We start from the raw sequence: 20992 nt of genomic DNA, 5'->3' as shown, positions 1-20992 counted from the left end.
GATATCCAGCGTTCATTTATTGATCACTTACAGTTTTTTTAAAGTTAGGTTTCTTTTGAAGTACGGCAACCTTTTACTGTAATATTATAATGTGTTTCAGGAAGTAGGTTGTAATTATGTTACTAAGAATTTAAGAAAAGTGTTACGATGGAGCACAGAAACAAAATCCAAGTTTAGAAAGCAATTGGAAGGTTTGTGATAAATGTCGGAAAAAACTTGCCTCGATTAGTAATAAAGCTTCAGAAGAAGCAGATGATGGTGAAGAATCGCTTTAAGATGAACAAATTGTGCATTAAACAGGCTCAATGAGTGTCTAGTGAGTATTGGAGAATCACCTGTAAAATCTAAAAGATTGCAAGAGAAAACCTATCCTGCCAAAAAGATTGCAAAAATTTAGTCGTCAATGAGGGAAAAAATATTCAATATAGCCACAAAAACTCTGAAACTTCATCTAAAGTTGAACCCGACAGGAAATTCTTGGTACAGTTGAAAGAAAATTTAATTGTACAACAGATAGTAGTCTTAAAATAACAATTCTTACTCTTCTTCCGTGATGTTGGAGCATCAAAAAAGTGCAAGATGAATTCCCAGGAACTATTGATTACATGATATGACATGCAAAACAACTAGTTAAAGAACAAGGGGTGGTTCTGTCTCCACCGAACCGTAAACCTGGAAAGTGTCTGGATAAAAACATAGTTGGATGAATTCAGGCGTTTTATAAATCAGATGCTGTAAATCATACAATGCTATCAAAAAAGACTCACAATCAAATCACAAAGCGGAAACTTTGTTGAACTTTAATGTTAAAAAAAAATTAGTACTGGCTTATCTGAAAGAGATACATCAACAATTTAAAGAAACTCATACAGGTATTAAAATTGGGTTTTCTACCTTCGTTGCTTTAATTAAAAAAATTGTGTTTTAGCAGGTGGCAGTGGAACTCATAGTGGATGTGTATGATATCCATCATTACATAAAATTAACGTTTGAAGGATGTAAATTAAATTATTTCAAAAAAGAGTGCAGCAATCATTTCACTTCTTACAAACACTGTGTGGCACAAGTTATTTGTGATCCACCTCAAGAAATTTGTAAGAATGTCTAAATTCTGAAACTTTAAAAACATTTTAGATTCAATATTTAACTTTTACGAAATGGATATCAAGTGATCGTTCAAAGTTTGGAAATAGTAGAGAAGAACACATAAGAGTTTATTGAGATGTTTATTAAAACATTATCGATTCTCATTTGTTGCTTGTCAGCAGTCAAACTTCTTCAACAAATTTAAAAATTGTAATTGAACCTGGAATCTTTATCGCATTATTTGACTTTGTTAAAAATTATTCATTTGTGCTACAAGATGAACCCCAAGGGTTTCACTGGAACAATCAACGACTACAATACATGTTTCACTATTTACTTTAAAAGGCCAGAATTTGCTGATACTTTAAATTATAATTTGGTTACATCTGACTGCCTTAAGCATGACACAACATCAGTTCACCTTTTTCAGAAAAAACTAATTCAATTTTTAAAAGTATATGTGAATAAACTAATTAATTAACTTCTCCGATGGCTCAGCAGCACGATATAAAAAACATAAAAATATTGTAAATTTAATGTATCATAAGGATGACTTTGGTGCTGAGGAGAACGGCACTTCTTTGCCACATCACATGGCAATAGTGCAAGTGATAGTCTTGATGGTACTCTTAAAAGATTAGTATCAAAAGCAAGTTACAATGCCCATACCAAAATAACAAGTCATTCAGCTCTATAACCGGGCTCAGTCAAATACTAAAAATATGAATGTCATATTTGTTTCAAATGAATGATATCAGAAAAGTATTTAGTACCTTGTTTAACAAAAGCAGTAATGATCCCAAACACTCAAAATTTGCATACTTTTTACCGGTCAGAAAAGGATATTTTAAAACAAAAATTATTTCTGTAAATGAAGAATTGAAGAATGTTGGTGGTGGTTGGCTTGTGTACTATCTTCAAATGAATCGACAAAAGAAGTGGAAGTAAGTTTTCTTGACTCTTAAGGTTCACCTTTTTATGTGTTTTCTAGCACACAGTGATATTCTAATATCACCTTGACAGGAAGAACTAACAAAAGTTAATCCAAAAACTGCTACTGGACATACATATACATTATCTGAAAAGGAAACTACTCAGGAAAATGAAAAACCGAGTGACATAATCAAGTATTTCAAATAAGCACATAAACACTCCTTTAAAATTTAATTTAATACTAATGTTATCGGTATAATTTTTAAGTAGCAATCACTGAAAGCCAATGAAAAATCAGATTGTATTTATTAAAAGCATTATTATAAAAAATTAATCTGTACATTAGCACTAATCAATACAAAAGTGTTGTGGATATATTTTATCAGACTACTGTTAAAATTAATACAAATTAAAATACTTATTTAAAATAGCTACTGGAATGAAACTATTAATTTAAGAATGTATAAAACTTTAATTTTACATTTTTATTGATTTGCCTTACTTTTTGTATATTGTGTAATATTTTAAGAAGGACAAAATGTCCAAATCATAAATGTCATAACTGTAATTATTTAAAGACATGCATTATAATATTTTAATTACCCATACAATTATTACAGCTACTGTCAATGCAGGAACAATTGTAATCCTAATGGCAGAGGCTCATGTTTAGTAGCCTTGAAAATTGAATATCTGGGCAAGAATTGATCAACTATGCAAATTCTAGATTTTTTCTCATCCCATGTTATAAAATCCTAAAAAAAATATTAATATTGTTGTGTGGTGTGGTTCCATGCGGCTCAATGAGGATATTGAGAGGTTTTTGACAATTTATATAATTATAGTACTGATTTAAAATGTTCAAATTACAACCAGGCAAATTAATAATAATAGCAACAGTTATAAATACAATAATGATAAAAATAATAAAACAATTAATGAACACAAATATTAATACATTAATTACAACCACAATAACAGTCAGGATAATAGTGATAAAGGATTATTGCACAACATGAAACATAACATAATCAACAAAGATATCAAAATTATTACACATCAAATAGCGGTAGTAATATCAATAGTAAGTGATAAATACAGATTACACATAAGAGAGTTCAAAATAAATAATCGTTCGGATTTATTCCAGGTATAAAACAGAAAACTAGTGTACAAACCCATTAACAAAAGAAACACTAGTTTTAATCCTTTTTAACCACTAGTCTTACATTAACAAACAATCTTATAAAATTCACTTGCAAATCCATTTTGTTGTCTATCTTAATAGTTTATGAATGAAGTCTGTTGCATTATTTTTTTTTCAGATATACACTTATAGTTTTACTGTAACTCACCGACAGTACTTTCTTGGTTACTGAATTATTTATGGTGTCACCTTAATCGTATCAAACTGAATACTCTCATCGCTGGACTGACGTCTCGCAGACTCACATCTGTGACTCTCCACGCTGGACCGTTGTCGTACGCCTCGTTAGACTGGTTTGCAGAACTCTCTGCCGAATTTGCACATCTCCACACAACTCGCAGCCTCTCCTCGTTGAACTGCCCTTGCAGGATTGACATCGTAAAGCCTCGCCGACTGGTTCGCAGAACTCCGCTGAACTCACACAACTCGCAGCCTCTCCTCGCTGAACTGATGCCATAATGCCTCAGACTGGTTCAAAGATTTCCGCCAAACTGAACCGTAACTGGTCTTACTGGGCTATTTATACTGTTAGCCTCTTTGCCTGTAGGATTGGACCCAGGTTGAAGCGTCAGAAAAGTCGATTGAGGCTTTGTTTCATGGAAACAAAGCCTCAGTCTCTTTTCACTGTACAACAGGTGATCGCCGTGTGTTAACAAGCACTATAACAAAAGACGATTGTAAAAGGGATCTATTCTTTACAAAAAGGGGTTCTACTTTTTGCCCCTTTCTGGATTCTTACCGTTCATTATATAATTATTATTTCCATAGAAATCGGTAAGAATCCGTTACTCAAGCCCACTATACTGATCTTGTTACAATATCGATTCTTGTGTTTTTTTCTAGAATATATGGCTTTCCTTCCTTTGATGTGAAATACAGAAGAGAAAAAAGATTGTTTTAAAGTGCAATTGAGATATCCAGTTATCCATAACTGAACTTAAATCTTGCACAATTGTTCACATCAGAGATCCTTAAATCTAAATGAAAAATAAACCACTATTTATATTCCATTAAAATAAATTTAAACTTATTAATCAGATAATAAAAAGTGTATCACCTTTATAAATAATGTGGTTGATATTTTCTTTTATGTATTCAGTATTACTGTTCAAATTTTGTTTATCTTCATCTAGTTTCAAAGTTAAAAGCTCACACTGCTTTTGTCTATCCACATGTCTTGTAAATTGCTGCAATAAAACAACAATAATAATAATAATAGATTAAGATTCAGTATTTATATGGTACCTACCTACACATTATTGAAAGCTCTTTGATAATTTTGAACGAAGTAAATTCTGAAAACTTAAGGAATATTCGATTGAAATATTCAGAAATAAGTTACTTCAATCTGAAAAAGGTTCAAGAAATTGAAATTAGAAATTGAGATAAAGGGAATACATATCAAAGTTACAGAATTATTTTATTTAGGTTGTAAAATCATAAAGGATCACTGAGGATTAAAAGCATCAAAACTAGACTGACACATGCCAGCAAAGGTTTCACGCGGGAAAAGATTTAGATCAATAAAATAAAGATCTATAAATTAGAAAAAATCACAATAGGAAATATTTTAGCGATATGTAATATTTAGGGTAGCAAAACATAGACACCCGGAAAACCGGAAAGGAAAAAATTAAAACTTTTAAAATGCATTGTTAGAGGAAGATGTTCAAAAGTTGGTGAACTGATGAAATTTGAAAGACTCACGTTTGAAGTGTTTTAAGATAATTCATTTCAAATGAGAAGAAGAATTTCTGCAGTAGCATCTGGTAGAAGCAAAGTAGGTGGAAAAAGCCACGTATTAAGATATCCAGACCTAGTTGATTTTATAACAGAAAGGTATGAGGAGACAAAAATTGTAAAGGCAAAAGCAGATGTTTTCTATTTGCCCAGTTTAGCAATACTTATACAATGTAACATACAAGTATACAAAACAGAGAATAAGCAATTATGAAAAATAAATAAATACTAGCAAAAGATTACAGTAAAAGCAATGAATGTAATACAATACATAGGTAAAATTAATAAATTACTAATTAAATAAATAATTAATAAAAGTACAATATTATAGACAGAATATGCAGAAGTAACACGTTAATATAAAAGCTGTGTAAAAAGTAACAAATAAATTGTTTATTAAAAATAAACAGGCACATTACACATCTTCCATCAGCGAATCCGCAGGTAATAATCATAGCATAATAAAACCCTGCATTTTTTATAAACATTATCAGACTGAAAAGACTGCTTTCCAGTAAATATTTCAGACAGGTGAAACAATTGATCAATTTTGATTTAACGTAATCTAAGAGAACTAAGATGTGCTATTAGTTTTTTCTTCCTTTAGACGGCTAAAAATGCTTTCATGTTATCATTGTCCGAAATAAAATATTATAACAAAAACTAAATAAGTAAATAAACGCAAACTTACAACTAATAACAAAGGTAAAATATCACTTAAAACACTTAAAATTAATATCACAGTCATAAACATAAAAAATACAAAGAATTTAGCAAAGTCCAAGAGCGGTGTAAAGGATCCCTTCTTAGAAAACAGAATAAAAAAATAACATAAAAATTGAAGGAAGAAAGAAAAACAACTACATAAAAGTAACTCTTCAACATCAGAAGAAAATATGTACACCACAATATTAAATTTTGTGTAAAATATTAATACGTCATAAAAATAGCAACACCCGGTCTAATTTAGATTTACAATGCAAGGCCACAAAACATATTCAATCCACAAAGATGTGGCACACAGTCAAGCGACAGTTGCACCATACGTATAGTGGTGTATTTTCTGCTGACATGAGATACCATGTCCTAACTGCAATCGACAGTGAACCACTTTTTCACAATGAATTTTTCAGCACATCAGGAGTCTCATGACGACATAGAATTTATGAACAGGGATATATATCAGAAAGCATGTGAAAATTTAAAGGTGTCGTAAACACTGGGTACAAATACCCATAGGTGCTGTATAATGTGGCTAAACCTCATACCTAACCCACCGGGTTGGTCTAGTGGTGAACGCGTCTTCCCAAATCAGCTGATTTGGAAGTCGAGAGTTCCAGCGTTCAAGTCCTAGTAAAGCCAGCTATTTTTACACGGATTTGAATACTAGATCGTGGATACCGGTGTTCTTTGGTGGTTGGGTTTCAATTAACCACACATCTCAGGTATGGTCGAACTGAGAATGTACAAGACTACACTTCATTCACACTCATACATATCATCCTCTGAAGTATTATCTAAACGGTAGTTAACAGAGACTAAACAAGAAAAGAAAAGAAAGAAACCTCATACCTATGTAAATGAGGATTCGCAAGTATTGTGTTAAAATTCAGATGTGCTTTAAGATGGACAAGGTAAGATGTTATAAGTAGAGTGGATGAACACGTAGAATTTGGATGTGGGTGTTTCCTTTACTCCGCAATCTTCTCATTTTTGGTGAATATTTTTGTACAGATGATTGGGATTGATTGGTGGAATTTTAATTGAAGTGACTTGTGAATTTTTTGGTTATCGATTAACAGACTTACATTTTATTCTGCTTTTTACAAGATCTGCCTTATTGCCTCTGGCAATAGAGGCTATTTTTGCTTAATTCAGTGTTCTGCGTGAGTATACAGGTCTGGCAGTAGTTTACTGGACTACAACAGGTCGTTGACGTCACTACTAACGCAGTTAGAACTTAGAATATTTTCAAAAATTCTTGGCAAGTCTAATTATTCTAAGTGTCAGAGTGTTACCGGCATTGCTGGGTGGGGACTTTAATGCTTATGTTGCATTATGACTTTAATACTTATGAATTAAAGTCTGGGTGGGGACTTTAATGCTTATGAACGAAATAGACTACTGATAGAAGCCGCAGCACCTTTCTGATAGAAGCCGCAGTTAGGTAATCAGCTCCTAGAGCTTACCTAACTGCGTGAGCGGAATAAGAGAGGTGCGCCACCGCTTATTTATCATATATTACTAAAATGGGTACGCGCACCCTGTCTACATACTAAAATATATGTCTTTGTCAATAAATTAAAATTTATTCTGTCACGGACAGCAATTTGCTGTCACGCCTAGGTTGCTGAATACTAGCAAGTACCTGTCCACCATATTATAGCGCTTGGAGCTATAATATGGTGGACAGGTATATTTGACCGATGGCCAACCAATTCTCGAGGGTAGCTTCCTACGGCAAGCAGTAGGAGTCTTATATCCCTTAAACTACTGATGCCTGTTGAACAAAGCGAAGGCATTAAGGAACTCCCACTTGGCCCGACAATGCGGCTCACGCCACACTGACTCGCCGCTAATGAGTGGCCAATTTTCCCCTTGACCTCTGTTCCAGGGTGGCCTGAGTTCTGGTTCCCCCAAGAGCTGGGCAGTCGAACATCATGTGTTCGTTCGACTGGACCTCCCCGCAGACGCACAACTCATCAGCTGCCAGCTGGAACCAAAACAAATATTGGTTCAAATTCGCGTGGTTAGAGAGCACTTGGACTCCCGTTGCCCTTAAAAACGAACTAGAGGTCTACCATCCCCCGAAGTCCTGTATAAATCTATACAAGGACCTACCCTTACTTGTGGGATTGCCATTCTTGCTGCCATGCTTCCATCGCGAGGCTGTAAAGCCGCCTCCGCAGGCGGGAGATGGTTCGAAATTTAGAACCGGTGCATTGCGATCACCGTTCCGTTCTGGTACAAGCCCAGCTCAAAACCAAATCCCAAATACCTCGGCTTTCCTACCTCTTAATAATTTCCACATGGCCGCCCGAACTTTCAGCACTAAATCGATTGGGAGGAGAGCGTTTCCCAATACGGTGGTAGCCTCGTAGGAGGTTGTTTCAAGCACATCAGTGCATACAATTAAGGGTCTGCGCTGGGCACTCCTTAAATTTTGAATAGATAGATTTCTTTCCAACCTATACGCCCAAACGGACGAAGCATAAGAGGTCATACTTTCGAAGACACCTCGGTACACCATGTACAAATGACGGCCCGGCAGCTCCTAATCCTTCCGAGCAATCCTCCTAAGCTTGTGCATCACAGAGACCGCCGCTACTTGCCTGTGTGGTTGCTAAACAGCAACTACGACTGTACAATAATTTGTCTGAACCCTTGAGAAGCATACACTTCGTCTTGGGCACAGAAATCTTTAAATTTTGTCGGCTGACAAAGCCGCTTGCGGCCGGTTTTCTAGCTGTGGTCGTGAATTACCACGAACTAAAAGGAGACAATCACCGGCGAAAGCCTGAACCGTGACACCTTCTGGGAATGCCAATCCCAGAAATCCGTCGAATACCAGGTTCCAGGCAACGGAACCTGGTGGACTTCCCCTGGTGACTGATTTTTTCACAACTTGGTGCGCATCCTTAAACATAGCAAGATTAGACAAATAGTCACGCACTACGGCCTAAAGGGCTACGGGAACCTTGCGGCGTTCCAACTTATAGGGGAAAATTGGCCACTCATAAGCGGCGAGTCAATGTGGCGTGAGCCGCATTGTTGGACCGTGTGACTGTTCCTTGATGCCGTAGCTTTGTTCAACCGGCATCAGTAATTTATTAAAGAGAAAGACTCTTACCTCGCTGCTGTGGGAAGCTACCCGAGAGTTATGGCCAGCCATCAGCCAACTAAAGCTCCAAGCGCTTTAATATTGGTGGACAGATACTTCCTGGCATTCAGCAACCTAGGCGAGGCAGCGAATTGCTGTCATGACGAGATAAATTTAATTTACTGAATGTCATATACATTTTAGTTGACGGGGTGTGCCTACCCATTTTAGAATATATGATAAGTGAGCGGTGGGACAAAAAGCAAGTGGCGTGTGGCTCCATGCTTAGTTCGCTCACGCAATCAAGTTAGCTCTAGTAGCTAGTTAGGACACTGGTCGCTAAACTGATTCGTGGGCTGAGTAGCCGTTTGTAGCACGTCATTCGGTCTTATGCTTTAGGGCGACCGAATGGGGTGGTGGTGGCGGAAGAAATGCCATGCAAATCAATCACAGAGAATAGAACTCCCAACACAAGAAAGGAAATGCTGCCTCTATGTCAACAAAAATTGCCAAAACATATTTACAGTCGGCGCTTTCCACCTCGGTAAGAGAATTTAAGATGCAATCCTAGGTTCCAATTCCTTTCATGAAGCCGTATTGGCCTCGAATTAGAAAATCGTTCATATCGATGTTTTTCCAGAGCTGCTCCACAACCAGCCTTTCAAGCAGTTTGCCGATTACCGGCAAGAGGCTGATGGATCGATAACTGCTGACCTCACTCGTTTCCTTTCCTAATTTTAAGAGTATCCTCACCAAACCACCTTCCAAAGAGTCGGAAAGCAACCCAGCTAAGGCATCCCGAGAACAGCCTGCCAAGCGGCTCTCTTGACAGGCAGCAGATGATAAAATATGTCCGGGTCAAGCTGGTCAATCCCGAGTGCCTTTCTCAGTATCATTCGAGAAACTACTCGGTCTATATCAACAGGATCTACAGCCCGTACGCCAGGGAATGGTGTCCAACCCGCCCTGACTCACATGTCTGCTTCACCCTCCGGAGCACCTGGAAACAGAATATCCAGGAACGCCTGGTAAATCGCCACAGATGTTAAAAGTGTGGTACCGACCACCAAACCCGCATCAAACACTGGACAGCACGTGCAATGGCTTTGGCCGGTAACATGACTTAGCGAGCTGCCAGGGGCTGCGTTGCAACTCGCGCATAGTCTTTCCAAAATTTGAGTTCGGCTTCCTTGATAGCATGAAAGTACTCATTACGGGCGCGCCGGGAGATCCGCAGACCCTCGACGCGCACGTCGTCAACGATAATCCCCGTTAGATGGTGATGCTGGTATCTCCTAGCGTACCTACCTCTTGCGCGCAGCACGCTAAAGACAAAGGACTACCACTTTTCCCCGGGTTTCCACCTGCGTTTATCAGACGGCTCCAGGCACTTTCCGATCAGCGGACTGGCCACTACCTACGGGTCCGTCCATTGGCCGAGGCCGCCGTAGAACCCTATCGCAGCCAGTCTTGATGGCCCGGCCGAATCGTTCAGCCATCAATTCCACCTCCTCCCTGTGCCATTCCAACCCCTGCAAGACAGCTGGGCACTCGCGCCGCAGCCTGTTCTGATCTAGGCCCCTTAGGTTATAGCGACCTGAATCCTGAGCTCTTAGATCGCCTCCGTAAACGATCTCATAGATTATAAGCCTATGATCGTTCACACTGGCCTCGGGCCAGGCAATCCAACTACTTGTACTTCGTATCAAGTCCCCGTCACCAAAGTGACGTCGATGTAACTTTCCCCCAGTTCGGAAGAGAAAGTTGGCGGTTGTTCTGCATCGTTAATTAAGTAGAGGTTCCTGGCTTCAACGAACTGTTCGAGACCAGCATTTCTGGCGTCAGTGAGTGGAGAACCTCAGGCGTGATACTTGGCGATACTGTACAGAGCAACCAGCACTCTGATGCCCGGGAGACCGTCCAAAATCCTGTCCAACTTCGCCAGCAAGTCATCGATATTCCATCCAAGCTGGAAGTATCCCGATACTAGTCCGACATCGAGCGTACCCCTCGTGATTCGCACGATGGTGAATTGCTCATCAGACCAATGAGGCATCCAAAAGATACCCAATGAATCTGAGCCATCACGACCACGAAGAGCAGCCGTCCCCCAGGAGAATGAATAACATTCATCCCGCGGAAACCGACCACCACCCGCGACCGCGAACGGCTCCTGGACCAGGAGGACCTCGAGGTTGTACTCTTCAAGGAGCCTCACGGCTTCACTGTGGCCGCCCGAGAATGATTCAGGTTAACTGCCCCAGGCGCAAGCGTTCGACATGGTGGAGTCCGTCCTCAAAGGCTTTCCCCAATTCAGGCGTGTTGTCATAAGCTGTATTTTTTAAATCTCTCGCCCAAGTATCTCATACGCCCTACACTGGCTACTCCTAACTCGGTGTCCAGTATCGCTTCCTTTCACCAAGGTACAGCGAACTTGGCAGGCACAGAACAATTGGCTGCGCTGTGCCCCGGAAGAGCACAGTCACCACACATCTCCGACTGGGCTTTGTAGCGGAGACAGGTGTGACCAAAGCCGACACTTGAAGCATCGTGCGACTTTTATATGGTCGACAACCCTACATGAAACATGTAGTCTGTTTCTCGCCCGAGAAACAGACGTCCACCAGCCACAAAGACCTGCCGGATCTTAGGCGAGGTCTCTAAAACCCAGTGACTATAGGGCTTCCTTCCTCCCCAGCTGCCGAACCACTTTGGTTTCCCTAAGGAAATCCTCGACGGCCACATCCAAGATAGGATTTTGACCGTGCACAGCTTTGAGGATTTCGGGCTCCTCTACCCTTGCCGCTCTTGGTATATCATATACCAAAATCTGCGGCCTCCGCTCGGCCAGCAACTGAGCCTTCAGCCCATTCTTCTGCAGAACGTCAGCCTCCAGTAGCTGCTTCGCCTGCCGCTCACTAACGACTTCCAAGATCACGCTATGGTCCCTTATTTTCGTGCTCCAGCGGACTTGGATCCTTTCTCTCCTCGGGTCCAGAACCTTTTTAAGGGTTAGCTCCGTCGCTACCGACGAAGCCCCCGGACTAGATTTAAGCGGGACACCTTGACAGTGGCCCGTTTAATTTTGGCCACCGACGCCGGAACTGGAGGCGGTGGACCAACCCGCTTAGGCGCAGGCGCGGCAGCAACTGAGGCGAAAGAGACAGGTTTCCTAAGCTTCTCTTCCACCCGTTTAATACATTTCTGGAGTTCGCCCAGAGCTTCACCAGTCACCGGTTTGAAATCCTGAACTCCTTTCACAACCTGATCAACCTTCCCGGACAGCCGCGAAACGACTGAGTCCAGGACAAGGTTGGCGCCTTGGAGCCCCTCGCATTTTAATGCCAGACTCGCAACCATCAAACTACACTCATTTAAAAAGGTGTCAAACAACTGCCGAAACTCCAGTGCAATCCGCGACTCTTTCTTTGAGATTTTGGCCGTTCAGACCATCACCTCGATCCGCCCGATACAGTCGGAGGGAACAGAAGGACATATAGGGTTTCCTAATGTTCGAATATATCTATTAGCATTCTCAAGTACTGAGGGCATAAAAGAGTTAAGTTGATCAACGGTGTCTGCACCATTGTCATAATGTGATGAGAAGGCTTTATGGTGACTATTCCAATCTGCCTTTTCAACAATCCATCTCCATGGCATTTTGTTCACCTCATGGTCGACACCAAAACCAGTAATAATCGATCTGTGATCACTGCCATAACAGTCATAATAAAAAAGACAGTCATAAAACTAAATAGACCGATTAAGACGAGGGAGTAAACAAGGTGAGCATAAAAAGAGGTCAACGTTGGATAGTGTACCCAACAATAAGGACATGAATATATATGATCCATCATTCAGCAGAGTCTTATCTCATTCTGTTTATCATATTTGCTCAAGAGCAGCAGAAAGATGAGCCCCATGAATATGGTGGGCATTAAAGTCTCCTACTATTAACGATGGTGATGGAATCTGTGAGGAAATTTGATATGTCTAAAGCATTGAATTCAGAGTTTAGCGAGAGATACAAATTGCATATGCAAGTCAGGGACAGAGATTTTTACAGTAACAGCAGGAATGAGGGTAGCTAGTGATATCATTTGTAACTGATACCTCATTCTACATGAAAATAGCAACTCCACAACTTTCTCAACTGTTTACGAGACAGTAGTATCTCTTACAGAAATAGCCTCAGAGTGTTACTGCATCTTGTTGTAGAAGATGCTATTTGTAAATGACTAGAGAATAAATTATTATATAAGGTCCTCTGATTATCCCCTATTGAACAAAATCTGTAATGTCAATAGAAAAACAAAAAACCACATTTGTTTCTTAAATAAGAAAAAAATCAGAATAAATAAGAAACTCTCAGATTTAACTGAAATAAACAACCGACTTACTTATTTTTTAAAAAAGGTGCAAAACCAATATCTGTCTAGATACATTTTCCAGTTAACATTGTTATGACGTATCTCAATTAATGAGAGTACAGGTGATATACACATAATTAACACAAAAAGAAAAGAAAAACTAAATTTTTATTACATTCAACGACAATCATTTAAGTTACAGATACCTCTTAAAAATTTAAAACCTACTAGATCTATTAAATGTCAGTCAATAAAACAAATTATCTTACCCAAATACAAATTATAAACTTAATACTAAATATTAAAAAGCAAATACTGATAAATTAAGTCAGATTCTTTAATTTATTAATGGTTTACACGGCTCATATTTATAAATGTCAAATAACGACTGGACAGCCTACTTATGTACATTGAAAACTTCTCATTATTTTTAAGAGCCCTAAGGGACAAATTTTAAAAGAAAATAAGCGTAAGAATAATAAATATATTAAGTTATAAAATATTAATGCAGCACTTATTTCACATCATAAAAAAAAAAGAGGGAGTTCAGTTGTAATTAGACATCCGCCCTGTAGTTGCTGAAGAGAGTAAATAATGATGAAAAGCTGAATATTTTTAGATGCTTCAAAGCAAAACAAGTATCGTTTGATTTTGCTGTTAACAAAATAATTTGACCATACCACACGAATTTGTCACCTAACACCCTAAAATTTCACACTTTAGACCAACTTTCAATCCCTGCAGTTCAATATGTATATTATTGTGTTGTTATGTTTTTCTGGGTGATCTCTACTATTTTTGTCTTGTAATATAATATTGCCAAAGTTTTTTAAAACTAGACTTAAAATTATTTCCTGAAATTATTGTTAATTTTATATGAATTTAGTATTTTAGTATTAATATTATTTAATACTATTAAACAAAATAATATTATTGAATAGTATTTTAATTTAGTATTTTCTGTCACCAACTTTATTTTGATTTTGTTTTAAAACGCATTTTTTATTTAATTCTTGTTAAGAGCCATTTAAATTAACAGAAAAAATATTTGTACTTACATTCAGATTAGCAGAGGAAAGGTCCTGTGATCCAATACATTTATTTATTAATAAATTCTTTTTCTCAACAAGAATTTCACCCTTAGGTCTTACATGTTTTACAATATGGATCCATACATCAATTTGCTTCTTTGGTAATCTAAGAAGAAATCATTTTGAATTTTCCAATGATTAAAAATCATTAGTAGTAGTTTAAAATATATCTGAATAAAATGATATATTTTCAATTGTTAAATTCAATATTCTACGATTCAGAAACAATAAATTTCTGTAAAATTTATTTTAACTTAAAAAATTTAAGATAAATATATTTTTTTGTAGGCTGGAGTGGAAGCACAATAAAAAAAATCATCCACAGTATGAATTTCAAAAGGGAGTAATCATTCTGGAACTGAAAAGCATATACAGCAGAAATAATGTTAGGGTCAATCTATTTGAAGTGACCCAAGGGTGGTTGCAAAAAAAAATTGAAACTTACCCGCTTGCTTCCTACATGTTTCAGGACCTTAAAACTATTTTTTTTTTTAATTTTTTATTTAAGCAGTTTATCAGAGGCGGCCATTTTTGTTATGGTGCGTACACCTATTTTTATGCTTGTTAAGGGTTTATAGAAAAAAAATCACGATTAAAAAGCTATTGGTCCTGGAAGGATGAAATAAATAGCAATTTAATCATATTTTTTCAAGGTAAAAGATTGGTCCAATTGTTTATTTATCTATCTCTCTTTTCTTTCTAGGACAAAATTACCAATAAAGTTGAACATGTAAAACTGTGAAATTTCACTTTTGATAATTTTTTTCAAGAGGGAAGGATGGCATACAGTTTGAATTATTTTTTTACACGTAGGTATATGTTAGTAGTTTTACCATAAATAGTATTTATTAATAGTGATATACTTATCTATAAATTTTTATGATTTTTTAAAACTTTTGGCTTCAAATTTCAACTCTGATGGGGCTGGTGATAAAAATCTGAAATCTGCAGTGTTATTGTAGATATTTATGGAAAATAAAAAAGTTTGCACTTTGTGTATTGCACTAATAAAAAAGTTATAACCTCTCAAAAATCATGAAAAACCTATTAAAAGCGATACCATTTTGACTCGCTAAAAAGTGCTTCTTGTCACTTTAATATTTTTATACTTATTACTACAGTTGAAATAGACTTGTTTGAACCATTCAACTGCAGTGTTCATGTTATAACAGGTCCTTGAAGTCGTTTCCAGTAGTCAGGAAAATTCATGTTGCAACATGCTCATATGTGCTTGTTGCATCATTTAGCTTTGCAGTTACCAAATAGTCAGTCTGACATTAGTCAGTGACCTGTTCACTTCTTTACAGCGTCTCAAATTTCATCCTGTGTTTGGAAGTGTTTATTAAATAAATAAGTTTTACTTAATAATAATATTTGCAGATTTCAAAATCAGTTAAAAGTTTTACATTTTCAAGTGATTTCACATAAAAAAATGGAAGAACAATGTTCCATAGGAATTTATGTGAATGAAGCGTGTTATAAAAAGAGTGTGTGGTGCAGTTCCAGAAGAAAGAACTCATTAAAATTTGCAAATTTAGTGATGATAAATAACAACTTATTTTTTTACATGTTAATTCAGATGTCATTAGTGTTTGTAAATATCATGAAGAAACGTTTTTGTCAAAACTCAATCACCTGTATGGACAGTTCTGTTATGACCATTTGAGAACTCATAAAAAAAAAATAGTTAGGAAAAACTTAAGAGACGTAACATTAGAACAAGCTTTTAAAGTACACATTTCCTCAAATTTAAATTTAGTTCCTGGAAAGTCTCTTTGTGTTAACCGTTTCAAAAATAGTTTTTCTCGGCAAAACAAAAAGAACTATATCAATGCGAAGACCAAGCGCAATACATTAGCCCATATCATAATATTGAACAATTGGATGCTGCTTGTAGCATTTTGGGTGTATCACCTCCATCAAAATTAAAACAATTAAGCACAGATCAAAGGCCATCAGCATTGAAATTTAAAATAAATAAGGTTACTGAAAAATTAAAAAAGGATTTTCAATTGTGTTTTGACTCAAAAGTTTATGAAAATGAAAATCCAGCTCAATCTTCTTCACATGGATATGATTATCTTATTTTAAAATTAAAAGAAACATGTGTTTGCTTCTAAAGATAACTTTAAAATTATCAGTTTACTTCCCCAATCTTGAACCAGATCTAAATTAATATTACAGTTCAATGTGTCTGAATGTTTGGTTAAACTTACTAGAGAATTAATTAATGAGCAAGGCATTCTACCAGAATTAGGTAAAAGATATAAAACAGGAAATTAGTAACGACAATTAAAAAAGTTGATATTTTATGAAAATGACAGTAATAGCAGGCTGTGTCCTGATAAAAAGGATTGTGTCGGCTCGTGTGTTGATGGTATCAAAATACATAAACAAAAGCGTCTTTGTTCTAATAAACTTAAATGAACTGTATGTCTCCTTTGAAAGTGAAAACCCTGAGGAAAATATTGGAAGATCAAAGTTCTGCGAACTCCATCCAAATTGGTGTATCTTGGCTGGTGGATCCGGGACTTATACAGTTTGTGTCTGTCCTCTCCACTTCAAACTCATGACTGAAGGTCCCAAACTTAATGTTGATTATAAGGACTTAGTAAACATCTTTGTTTGCGACAAGGATAACTACAGATCTATGATGAATGTGTGCACCGTATCTTCAGGTAAGCTGGCAGTGTTTGACATGCTCAACTTTTCCAAAGAGTATGATGTGTTGCCAGATACAATAATGTACAAACAGCGGGTAACAGCTGATAGAGCAGAGGTGATACTGTTCTTCAGACCAAATATGAGTTTTCAAATCATCGGTGGAAAAATTGGAAAAAGTTGAAAACTAACCGTTTTGTGTCTAAATTTCAGCTCAGTTTTTCAAGAAGAAACAATCAGAATTAGGTGAAAAAGAATGTTTGGTGTTGGCAGACTATGAAGAAAACTTTTCATTTCTTGTTCAAGATGAGATACAAAGCTTCCACTGTGTCAACAGCTAAGCCACAGTTCACCCCTTTGTGCTCTATTTAAAGGAAAATGATGTATTACAACACAAAAGTGTCTGTATTTTAAGTAATCAATTTAAGCACAATACAGCAACATTTAATTGCGTTCAAAAACTTTTAAAAACCCATATTAAGGATACATAAAAAACTCATCTATTTTACTGATGGTGCTTCAAGTCGGTTTAAAAATAAAAAGAATTTTGCTAATTTGTGCAGTTATAAAAAAGTCTTCGACACTGAAACCGAATGGCACTTCTTTGGATCATTCCATGTGAAAAACCCATGTGATGGTGTGGGAAGAACAATAAAACAAGAGGTGGGAAAGGCCATTAAACAGTCAGATACTAAACGTTGACGAAATGTATTCATTTTGTAATCATTCACAAGCTGAAAAACATCAAGCATTTTTTTATTAAAACCGAAGAGACGGCTAAGATTTCAGAAACTTTACAAAAACTGTTTTGACTGCTGTGAAAGAGTTGTTGGGACTAGAAGCTACCACAAGTATGTCCTGTGTCAGAAGGCATTGTAAGATGTTACTTTACTTCAGACTCCAAGGATTATGAAGACCACCCTGTGTCAAGTATTGTACAACTTTCACTTAAGGAAAACACTCTATTGTTTGTGTATCTGACGATCAGTGGTGGAAATAGTTGATATGGTAGATATTAGTCTCGAAAATGATGTGCAGCTTCATACGTACACTATTTCAAAAGTCTCAACAAGACAAAGTGTAGGTACTGATCTGCATAGTCCTGAGAAAGTTTACATCATTTCAACTAACTACAGTGAAGGGTCATTCTCACACAATTTCAAGAGAATTATCAGAAGAAATATCATAGCTGTAGATTAACCACACTAAATAATAAACTGTCATTGCTACAAAAACAGGTTATTTCATTGGAGAATAATTAAAATTTTGCTACAGTTTATTTTTTCTTTGATAGTGTTTACAAAATACACCAATATAAAAATAAAAATAAATTCTTGAAGAAAAATTTAGGCTGCTCATTGAAATCTCAGTTTGGGTATGTTTAACAAGCATTTTTGAATGAAAGTTGTATTAGGTTATTGGTGTTGGTTAAGTTACCATTAAATTTCAACCTCCTATCATTAATAATTAAAAAAACATATTGAAAACTTCAACTTCAACATAGGGACAAAATATAAAAAAATGTAAAATGCAAAGACAAGAAACCTCCTTGGAGCACTTATTTAGCGAGTCAAAATGGTATCGCTTTTAACAGGTTTTTCAAGATTTTTGAGAGGTTAATAACCTTTTTATTAGTACAATACACAACAAATGTTTTTATTCGGCATAAATATCTACAATAACACTGCAGTTGTGCAAATTTGAGATTTTTATCACCAGGCCCGTCAGAGTTATTTGAAACCAAAATATGAATTTTTAAAAAAAATTACATTCAAAAATACATAAAAATTTTGGGGTAAGTAAAAGGTGAGCAATATAAAACCGAACCCATAACGAAACTGCTACCAAACACCATTTATGAAAGATACACAACTAGCACGACTAGTGGATGTATATGTTATTGATTGTGCTTCTGTTTGTCAGGGGGTTGTGTCAGTGCAGTACATGTTTGTGTAAAATGGCTTATTAAATCCAGGAGAGGATAGCTGTGGTTGAGGCCTATATTCGTTCTGGATCGTTTGAAGAATCACATCCTCACGAAGAGTAGCATACACAAATTAGTTAAAAAATGGCGTACAACAGGTTTGGTTTCAAATGTAAAACAAAATAGGCAATCTTCCATTAGGACCCCTCAGGCCATTACCGATACTGAAAGGAGAATTACTCAGTCCAAAAAAATCACTACGCAAGTTATCCCAACAATTCGGTGTAAATACACATCTTGTAAAATTCTTTGTGAATTAAAATTTAAACCATGCTGCATTACAACTGAAGGAGACAGACAAACCAAACGACTTGATTATTGCAACTCGCTTCTCGAAAACATTGTTGGTTGACAGATACACTCGATGTCATATTTCATGTTAGATGAGGCATGGTTTCATTTATCTGGCCATGTTAATTTGCAGAACACCAGGTATTGGATGGCAAGGACTCTTCAAGAGAAAATTGGTGTTTGATGTCCCATTTCCGATAATCGTATAGCAGAACCAATATTTTTTTATCAGACTGTCAATACACAAGTTTACCTCACAATTTTTTAAGAATTCTATGCGCAATTAGCTGATAATAAAAAGAATACAGCATCTTCCAACAAGATGGAAGAAGCTGTCACACATCAAACATTCAAATCATGTTCATGCAGTTGTTACAAGTTAACGAGCTGTCAGCAGAGGACCGTGTCCTCCACATTCTCCGAGTAGTCTACTTGCGATTTTTTTCCTTCGGGGCTACTTAAAGGAGTTTATGCATCTAATCCTCACAACATTGATAAACTGCAGGTGAAGGTTCAACGAGAATTCAATGCAATTGTCAAGAACGTTTTGGGTCAAACGACTCTCAGTATAAGTTGAACACAAAAGTGCATTGATGCCCAAGGTGGTCATTTTGAACATCTTTTCTAACAATAAGGTAAATAAATGTAACATTTAAATTGTTTTATGTTTTTCTTATTTAATTTATCTGTATCATTCATAAAATTACATTCCAACATATCCTACAGATTCTGTAGTGGTGTTACGTTATAGGCTCGGTTTTATGTTGCTCACTCCATATATCACCACTAATATTATTTACGGTAAAACTAATAACATACACCTACATATAAAAAAATAATTCAAACTGTGTATGCCATCCCTGCCTCTTGAAAAAAAATTACCAAAATTGAAATTTCACAGTTTTTCATGTTCAACTTTTTTGGTAATTTTCTGATAGAAATAAAGAGATAAGTAAATAAACCACTGTTTTACCTTGAGAAAATATGATTAAATTGGTTTTTTGTTTCATCCTTCCAGTTCCAATAATTTTTTGTTATGATTTTTTCCATAAACCCTTACAATCACAAAAATAAGTGTGCGCACTGTAACAAAAATGGCCACCACAAGTAAACTGCTTAAGTAAAAATTAAAAAAAAAAATAGATTTAAGGTCCTGAAATACATAGGAAACAAGCGGATAAGTTTCAATTTTTTTTTTTAATTGGTCAAACAAGCAGCTTATGTTTTTTTGGGACATTTCAAATGGATTGACCCGTTTTCTGAATCCATACTGATTAAAATTTCCAGAAATGTTAACAAACTTTTAGTCTTGAGTGGACTGGAACAATGGAAGTCCAATTTTATCATCACGGTTATATGCACTAAGTCCCTTGCACTATACAATCTCTATTCTCCGCTATACTTGGCTGAAGATATTGATAAAATCCTTTTTCTCCTATCTCTTTGTATATATCTCTAATCAATAGTTCTTTTTAGCATGATTGCATCCCTTGTTCCCCGCCTCTTTCTGAAGTGTGAGGTTCTTAGTTCTGTAAGTGTTCCAAATTTTTTTACTCAGAACTTCTGTACAGAATTCACAGAAGAATCTTTGTTAAATGTGTGAAACCTGTAATTTTGACAGTTAACAGTGCACCATGATTTTTGGGGATTAACATTACAGTTGTTTTCATGTAATACGCATGAATATTTGTAAATAATAAATATAATATTTTTCAGCAAAATAAACTTCCTGGGGATAAAAAGTAAAAATTTTTAAAACTTAATAGCAACTGGTAAAATACAAATTGTGCTTTCTGTATTTTATGAAAA

At 36.2% G+C, this 20992-nt stretch overlaps 1 protein-coding gene across 3 annotated transcripts in view; it reads right to left on the bottom strand.

The window, feature by feature from the left end:
• The window catches only part of LOC142324601 (uncharacterized), a 74627-nt gene that overhangs the window by 40963 nt on the left and 12672 nt on the right, over window positions 1–20992 (bottom strand). For all 3 annotated transcript variants that reach the window (XM_075365445.1, XM_075365444.1, XM_075365446.1), the window contains exons 3-4: window positions 14215–14353; window positions 4284–4413 (exon numbers count right to left, since the gene is read on the bottom strand). In XM_075365445.1, coding sequence (XP_075221560.1) covers window positions 4284–4413; window positions 14215–14353 — 269 coding nt within the window. The remainder of the gene's footprint in view (window positions 1–4283; window positions 4414–14214; window positions 14354–20992) is intronic.

This window comes from Lycorma delicatula, chromosome 5 (genome assembly GCF_047948215.1).
Source record: "Lycorma delicatula isolate Av1 chromosome 5, ASM4794821v1, whole genome shotgun sequence".
Taxonomy (NCBI): Eukaryota; Metazoa; Arthropoda; class Insecta; order Hemiptera; family Fulgoridae; genus Lycorma; species Lycorma delicatula.
The sequence above is the reverse complement of the archived record's forward strand: the minus strand, read 5'-3'. Positions and strand labels throughout refer to the sequence as shown.